General features: G+C 35.2%; 1 protein-coding gene across 1 annotated transcript; it reads right to left on the minus strand.

Annotated features, from left to right (window-relative positions):
* Positions 1 to 7,243: 7,243 nt before the first annotated feature.
* Positions 7,244 to 7,690, minus strand: LOC122044167 (zinc finger MYM-type protein 1-like). The gene has a single exon (XM_042604700.1). The coding sequence runs from the start codon at positions 7,688 to 7,690 to the stop codon at positions 7,244 to 7,246; it is 447 nt and encodes a 148-aa protein (XP_042460634.1).
* Positions 7,691 to 9,305: the final 1,615 nt, after the last annotated feature.

Genomic DNA, 9,305 nt, shown 5'->3' on the forward strand with positions numbered 1-9,305 from the left:
TTGGTCTATCTGGGCAATAGCTGGGGAAGCCTACACTTGGTTCCGCCATTGGGCCCAATTGTAAAAATTTTTTGTTTGAATATTAAAAGTAATTAGCCTCTTGTAAAGTAGGATAAAATCTTGAAAAATAAGATAAGATTATGTACAATAAATTCTTATTTAGAAATGATTAATATAAGAAAATAGTAATTTGACGGCGGAATTATCCATCACTAATCGGTTGCTAAATGAACATAGCAACCAATTAATATCATCGCCATAGAATGGGTCGATGATGTTATTTAGCGACAAAATTAAATATTTTGTCAAATGAAATTTAATATTCGTCTCTAGCGATAGAGTTAAATATTCCATCATTAAAATTAGAGTAGGAAGTTTATTATCTATCACTAAAATTAGGGATGGAATATTTAATTCCATCCCTAATTTTAGAGACCGATATTAAATTATGTATCTTAGCGACGGAATAGTTAATTCCGCCATTAAATTCGTTAACGATGTCATCATAGCTCTAGTCAAATTTATCGATGGAATATTAAACATCTTTTGCTAATTATAGATGAAATAATACAAATCCTTCACTAAGTTTAGAGACGGAAATATAAAATTTTGTCACTTATTAGTGATGGAATATTAATAATCCATCACTAAATAGAGACGGATTTTTATTATTTCGTCGCTAATTAGAGATACTAATTAGAGATAGAATATTAATATTTCAGCTCTAATTAGTGAACGATTTTTGTTAATTTTTGCTAATTATACTTAAAATATAGTAGCACCCCACTTTTTATATATATATTAATTAACATCAACACAAACAATGATTTTCAAACACATTCACATTGATATCAAACACAAATTATATTACACATTCACATTACACATTATAACATTACACAAACGAGACAATCCACATAACACATTCACAAAAATGATACAATCAAATCCAATCTAATCAAGCATCAAATTCAATCCAACAAAAAAATAAAGATGAATATCCAGACATCTCAAATAAAGTATAATACATCTGAATTTAATAATATGAAATACAATACATCATCAGAAGAATTATGACTAACAAATTTAATTTAAACTAAACAAGGTATACTAAAAAAATGTAACTAGACAATAGTTTGTGGAAAAAAAATACTTGAATGATAATTTGGATATCTAATGATGACGATATATAGAATATCATTATCTACAATTTTCTTAAAAAGATGTAATATAATTAGAGATGCATCTAATATCAAAATTAATATATATTTTTTATGTTTCATGAGTGATAAACAAAACAAAAGAAAAATAAGATGTCAACACACCTCTTAGTCAACTCTGATCAATATTGTGAGGGTCCTGAGTCTCTTGAGACCTAAACCCATGCTGTGTTTGATTCATTCGAGCCATGAATTATTGCATTTCCTATCCAATTTCCTCATAAGATCTTCTGGAATTGCTGAGCCTCTTCAAATTGTTGCTCTAATGCCGAGAGTCGATTTTTCAAATTTTGGTTTTCTTCGCTTAAGGCTTGTACTTCAGTAGATGATCCGTTGGGACGTCCCCTGGTCTTAGGAGCTATCACACAATCATATACGATTCTTGCATGGGAGCCAAGATCGTAGATAGAAGGGATCTTTTTCTTTCCACCGACCACATCATAATAAATCTCATTTAACTGGTCAATAGATAGAGTCTGTGACTCATCTCTCTCTCTAGCAAACCAAAATACCTATACAATTCTAGCAGTCATTTCTTGCTATTTAAATAAAAAAACATTCATATCAGCTATACAATTAGAATAGCTAATTATTAATAAGAAAAGTATTTTATATTCAAGTATATATTCTTATGTCTATTGTCTTCGATCGATGATCAACAAATGTGTTATCCTTTGACTCGTGTGTCTTGTTAGATATCTCCCAATAAGTAGGAGGTAATGTAATTTATATGCTTGAATATTAAATAATACAATTAAATCAAAATAAATTTATTAATAATTAAAGAATTCTTATATAAATTTATTAATTATAAACTCACCAAATCTATGACATGCTCAATGATCGATCGGGATCCAACTATATATTTTCTGGATTCGGTACTAGAGTCAGCCAACTCAGTGTTTCTGATGGCTCGAGCTATCATTGGATTTTTCCTACTATCTATCTGTAGCCCAGATAGCTCGTCATGCATCACAAATATCCTTGGGCACATAGGATAATGATCTTATTCCCTTTTATCTTTGCTTTGTATAGTATATCTTTGCAGAATTTGGCACAAGCTACTTTTTAGGTTGCATAAAATATCGCCTGGTGTCCTAACTCCCAAGTATATCTTTTCTGCAATAATAAGTTCATAAATTAGTATAAAAATAATAAAAATTCTGATAATAAAAATTATTTACCAAAAATTCCTCATAATAGAAATCTCTCATCCCCTAGTCCGCATGCCTCAATGTAGTACCCGGATGCGTATACTCGTTCTTTAAATTTCGATGTTATGTACGTCGCTACTCAATGACCATTTGGGATAAAACTATATAAAATATAAAAAATAAATAAATACTTACGCAAATTTTTTCGGTGGTTTTTAGAAATTTTTTAAAAAAACTTAAAGTTTTTTTTGGAAGTGTCAACTTTAGTTTACCAAAATTATTTCTACAAAATTAGTTTTTACAAACTTAGAAAATTATTGATTTTTTTTTTGGTGATATCAAAAATATTTTTTACTTAGAAAATTTTTTCTAAAATTATTACAATTTTTTTTAAGTGCTATCAAAATTATTTTTAAAAATTTTCAAAACTTGATAAGTTTTTCAAAATGTTGAAAATCATTTTCTTAAAAATAAAAACTTTCCTATTTTTTTTGAAAAATTTACCTTTAGATTTCTTTTGGTACCCCATTTTTTATATGATCAAAGGGGAAGAAGAAAAGATTAAGTCTAGAGGCAGATAGTTTTAACTTTCTTAATTTTTACACTTTAATTGCAAATTTATTGCTTTTACTTTATGTTAGTTTACCCTAACTTAACTTGGGTTGCTCACATCATAAAGAGGGAGATTGATGGTACCCTAAGATAGTTTTGATGTGATCAAACAAGCTAAGTTAGGTCCTGTTGTGTTTAATCCTGTGTCTAAGTATGCAGGAACTTAGGAGCACAGGATGTCGAGCAAAAGACGCAGCTAGCGAGAAGGACGACACGGGAGAGAGTCGACGGACTCGGTGCGTTTGAGGGATGAGGTGTTACGGAAGAGTACGTGAGCAGACGAGAAGGAGGCGCACGACGTTTCTAAGGGATGAGAAGTCGGAGTAGAAGCTTGCTAGAGGAGAAGGTCGGAAGTTGGGTTTGGGTGAGCCCTATTCTGGATGGCCGAAATCATCCAAGCGAGTGGAGCTGGAGCGGAAGACCCAGACTGAAACAAGCAGAGCCAAAGCTAGAGGCATGAAGAGAAAGTCAACAAAATGTTGACTTCCCCTTCGGGTGCTCGGAACCATTCCGAGCGCTCGGAGCAGTCCGAGCGCCCAGAACCCAAGTTTTATCAATTTCAACGTGGCCTTTGACCGTTGCATAGGGGATAAGGTTTTATCCCATTCCAGGCGGCTAAAACCCTTCAAGGCACCCCAAGTGAGGCTATATAAGCAACCTTGCTCTTAAAGCTTTACAACAATGCAAAATAGTTTGACACAACACTTGTGCTTAAGTTTGTTAGAGTTTTGCTTTGCTTTGTGAGATTTGAATACTTTAAGAGGCTTCTTCGTCTAAAGGAGATTCTTAGTGTGCTTCAACTTCTTTGGATTAACAACCTCTCCAGTTGTAACCAAGTAAATTCTCGATGCCTCTTTCCTTTTAGTCTTTTATTTATTCTTATGCAAGTGTTTATTTAAGTTATAAGCCGAGGAAGGTATATTTGTTTATTTTTGTACAGGGGTTATTCCCCACCCCCCTCTCTAGTCGGCCGCCAAGTGTCCTAACAATTATGACTAGATGACTAGTATTCTCTTGAGGAGATTAGTTGACTAGTATTTTGTGGATGCGGTCGTTTATTATCTACCTATACATTAGTAAGATTATACTGTACTGTAGGATATCGAGTATCTCACTAGACCTTTGCTTATTATGTAGGCTCATGCATATACATTAGTAAGATGATACCATAGTGTAAGATATCGAGTATCCTACAAGACCCTTGGTTATTATTTAGGCTTATGCTTATATGCTAGTGAGGTTAAACTAGAAGAACATTATCCTCGGAGGGATTGTTATTGCTTATTTTGTCATTATGGTTTGGTATATGTATATATCCTATTTACCCATTGGATTATCCATCGTAGAGTGTTCTCCTATAGACAGTAATCACTTATGTATCTTGTCCGCTCACAGGACGATCCGCGATATAGTGTTCTCCTACAGATAGTGACAGTTTACATTCCCTGACTGCCCACGGGACCATATATCCGTGGTATAACGTTCTCCCGCAGTCAGTAGTGGAGGTGCTAGATAGTTACCTTATCCTGTTCGCCCATGAGACCATTCGTGGTAGAGCGTTCTCTTGCAGACAATGACTAATTATATACCCTAACCGTCCACGAGACTCATTCATGGTAGCATGTTGTTACATGTAGCCAGTGCTTGCTACATGCTGGTTGTGTATTTGTTTGTGGAAGATCTGTATGTACTCTCAATCTATTGGTCTTACATGGTTGAGTAGGATAGTGGAGGATTATGTAGTTGTTATGCCTTTATTAGCAGACGATTATATTGATGCACTTAAATTGGTTAGTAAGTATTTTACCTAAGATTACATTCCTTTGATCTCCTTATATAGTATCATGCACTATCTTTTATAATTGCTAAGTATTTTGTACTCACTATCCCTTGCTTTCCCTTTATTTCCATGTTAGTAGCTAGAGGATATGTTGTATCGCTCAGAGATTCTGACTGTCTATCCCACGTCACATTCGAGGGTGGTTTTCTAGTTTTGCTTTATGCTTTATTTGCGTTTTGAGTTGTTGACTTGACATTGTATTGATTAGACTTGGACTTGGAGTTTAGCCTTGTGACTTCTTGTATTTACTTTGATGTTGTTGGGTCAAGCCGAGCCGGCTCGCAGTTAGTTATTTGGGTTTATATGTTTTATATGATATCTTCCACAATGTTTGATTCCAGCCATGTGGGCTATAGATGTTATACTTGTACTGCCTTGTGGCATTATATCCAAGTTTCATATATTGTCATAAAAAGGGAGATGATGTCTATTTATCAGACAGGGATTCCTTCAGGTCATGACACAAACAATTTGTTCAAAGTTTAGTTCCTTTACACTCAAAGCAACTTCAAATTCATTTCACTCCGTTGAGCTTTGAAAATCTCTATAAATTTTTGTAACATGTATTTTACCTCATTTCATTTTGTGAGATGCAGACTGTACTTTACTTGATTGTAAGATATTTATCCACCTATGAAGCTATTTCAGAAAGGAAAAGAGTTAATGGTATTTCAGGGAGCCATGCACCGAATGGATCATAGGCGTTGGAGTAACAACCATTTGGGTTGTGAAGTAATTAAATCATTGTGTCTTGTGTACATTTTTATTCTTTTATTATATTTTCAAAAATAAAATAAGTTTTGAAAAATATGAGCGCTATTATCTTCTTGATTGTAAGAAATTTCTCAGCATTCGAAGTTATTTTCAATGACTGATCCAGACACAAATTTAAGAAGGTGATTTGTGACTATGCAGTCTACTCTGCTGCTCGGGCTTGTTTTCCTTCTCGCCCCTCGAACTGTAGCCTACAAGAGAAGCGCTAGAAGCCTAGAACAGAGGCAAGGGTGCTAACAGAGAGCAAGGGGGTACGTCTATAGTACTCGAATCACTCATAATATTGAATCGTCTGTCAAAATTCATCTATGCTTCTCAGATTAACTCTAGTGTGATGGGAAATTTTTAGGTCAAGCTCGCCACCTCTATAATTAATCCGCTTTAAGAGTAATATATCCGGATGGAATGATTCCATTGGCTATTAGTTTTTCCCGTTGAACCAATCAAATTTTGCTCAATTATTAATTTTCTGTTGATTTAATTGAATGATTCTCCAATTTTAAGCAATTAATTAGAGAATCTCTCCCTTCCTATTATCATCTTCCTCCTCATCTTCGTCTTTCTCCTCCACCCTCATGAGGAGCATGGGAGTAGCCTTTTGGTGCATGGAAGGGTGCAACCTTGTCTCCAAGCTCTACTCCATCTTTAATTTTCGGCTGATTTGGGCTGCGCTAGAGAGAAATAGAGTTGAGAGATGTGTGACTATTTCCTACAAAGGATGGACAACGACCATGGCGGTTACCTTACGCATTGTTGGCACCGGTGGCCATTTCTCCAGCGATGACAACCTCGATCCCCTCCTTGGCGATGGCAACGATGATCACCTTCTCTCTAGTGACTTCGGCGACCCCTTCGCCATCGACCTCCAAGACCTACTGGTGAACCCTTTCTCCCACTTCAGAGGCACCGATCGTGACGATGAAGCTGAAACGCCCTAGCTGGCTAGCTTCTACTGCCAAGGCCGCCGTTGAAGGCTGCGAAATGAGATCTCGTCAAGACCAGCACTGCTACTGCCGGGAGAAGGGGGATGCCTCCGCACACCCCCACGTCCCCAGCCTCCTCCAATGGTTGTTTTGGAAAAGGAGACAATTTAGTGGTATTTCAGGGAGTGATACATCTGACAGATAGTAGGCTTTGGAGTAGCATCCCTAGGGGTTGTGAACCAAGTTAATCATTGTGCCCTGTGTCTACATTTTTATTCTTTTATTCCATTGCTATTTTATTATATTTTCGAAAAGAAATCAAGTTTCACAAATATAAGTGTTATTCACCCCTATAGCGCACTCTACAGTAGTACTAATTCATCTACTAAGTGTCTCATGGAGACAAAAGACGATTCGTTTACCCCAACACCTCCATCAATTTGTTCTTAGATCAACATGGAAGAGGTAAATCATGAATGACTATTAACCTTGGATAATTGATAACATATAAAAAAAGATAAATACCCTATTACTAACCAAAATTTACTCCACAAATCTCTTGATAATAATAGTATTATACACTAATCAACTATATGTCCGAAGGAACATCTAGTCTCATGAATAAGGAAGAAGTGGCATGGTGATGGCATAAAGGCAGTTAGTCCACATTAACATGAGAGTCGGTCAAAGGTCTAAAAAGCTTTAATTTAAAAAGACAAATTATACAACCACTAGCTGGAGTTGATGAGCAAAACAATGAACATACAATGCATACGGATTTTCTTTCATTATCAGTGACTTTAAGCCATTAAATTCTCCAGACATATTTGAAGCACCATCATATCCTTGACCCCTCAATCTCGCCACTGTCAAACCATACTTAGCAAATAAAGAGTCGATTGCCTCCTTCAAACAAGCAGCTGTAATTGTTGCAACATGAACTACAACCATAAATCGTTCAGTCACTTCTTCATGTTTGTTCACATATCTAATAACAACTATCATTTGCTCTTTCACTGAACAGTCACGAGCCTCATCAAGTAGTAAAGTGAACCACCTATCTCCAAGATCAGCTAGAATAGCATTTGTGGTCTCAACTGCACAAGCATTCACTAATTGCTTTTGAATTTTTAGGGCAATCATTTGATTATTTCCAGGTGCATTCATTCCAACAACTGCCGCAACTTCTGGACACTCTGAGCTATACCATTTGAGCAACTCTAAAAAATGTCCTTTATTGGATGATGTCGAAGACTCATCATGTCCCCGAAAAGGTAATCCTTGTAACAACAAAAATTGAATTACTTTTAAATGGAAGTCAAGCATTTGTAATAAGCAACTTCAAGCTCATGTTTCCCCGATGAAAATGAATACTCCACACTTTGTCTTTGATTCTTGAAACCCTCAATGCCTCATTGTGCGCACTACCAACTCCACCTACATGCTCATTGAATTTTTCAATTGCTTTTTTCCAATTTATGAAACCAGATCTCGTAAACACATCATCTCCTCCAAACCCTATATTACTAGGTCTAAAAAGATAACACCAGAAACAAAAGGCTGCATCCTTTAAAACACTATACTCCAACCAATCATGGTCTTTAAACCAAACCTCTCTGAAACATCTATTGTCTTTACCCATTTTTTTCCTTGGAAAATTATAGCCTCGAGGTTGACAAGGGCCCATAGCAACATATTCTTTTCGAATACGATCTCTAACACCAACATCATACTCTTCAATCAATTTTCGTAAACTAAGATCAGCAACAATTTCTACTTCACTACTCAGATTTTCAATATTTTCAAATAAAATTTGTGGAGGAGGAGGAGGTGGTGGTGGTTGTGGTGTAAGAGTAGACTCTTCATCTGGAACACTAGACGATTCAATTGAACTCCTAGGCCTCTTTGCAAAATATTTCAACATTTTCTACAAATTATAATTTAACATGAGACCCGAAGTAGGTCAAAGTGACAAGATGTTCACGGGGAGGCCCGGACTAGGCGAATAGTTTGAGATTATTAGTTCAAACAATCTTGATAGATAAATAAATATTGTCCCTTTGATAAATTGTGAATAAAGGTCCAATGTCTATGTCATCTGAAAAGCCACAACACCCTGATAATGCTATTATAGAAGAGGTTTTTGACTTTGAGAAGCATAATAAAGGAGAAAATACAATCAATCAAGACCATCAATTTGAACCAATACCGATTCAAAATGAGTTGGAAACAGTAAATTATTTGTTGCAACATATGAATTCTTTTATTACTAACAATTGGCAGGACCAAAATGAAGTTTTAGCAAGTACAATTTTGATAGCACCGATCAATCCAATGTCATCAATAGTAATCTAAAGGGTTCTAAACAACTGGCCAAGATGCAAAAATCTCAATCCCAACATACACTTTCAGAGTCAGAATATGAGAAACCTAATGTTGTTGAAGATACGATTATACAAGAGTCCAAATTGAGCAAATACATGAAGGCAATAGATGGAGATCATTTCCCAATTCCATCATCTAAATGTAGTGGTTTTTTATGAAGTTGTTAAAGATGAACTAAGTGGTATCTTAGCCACTCTGATAAAATATATGTAGTTGTTAATCGATTTTGTCGATTTGTGATAAAATATATGTAGTTGTTAATCGATTTTGTCGATTTGATGTCAGATGATTTTTCTCTCGGGTTTTTATCTGACATTATTCTGAACTAAAGAATGAGTTTTTTTTTATTCAAGATGATTGATGTAGGAGGATTTGAAAATTTTTATTATTATTATTG

Source organism: Zingiber officinale, chromosome 2A (genome assembly GCF_018446385.1).
Source record: "Zingiber officinale cultivar Zhangliang chromosome 2A, Zo_v1.1, whole genome shotgun sequence".
Lineage (NCBI taxonomy): Eukaryota > Viridiplantae > Streptophyta > Magnoliopsida > Zingiberales > Zingiberaceae > Zingiber > Zingiber officinale.

What these genes read in the sequence shown, in the direction of transcription:
- LOC122044167 (XM_042604700.1), bottom strand. Translation starts at nt 7,690, where the DNA reads ATGAATGCACCTGGAAATAATCAAATGATTGCCCTAAAAATTCAAAAG.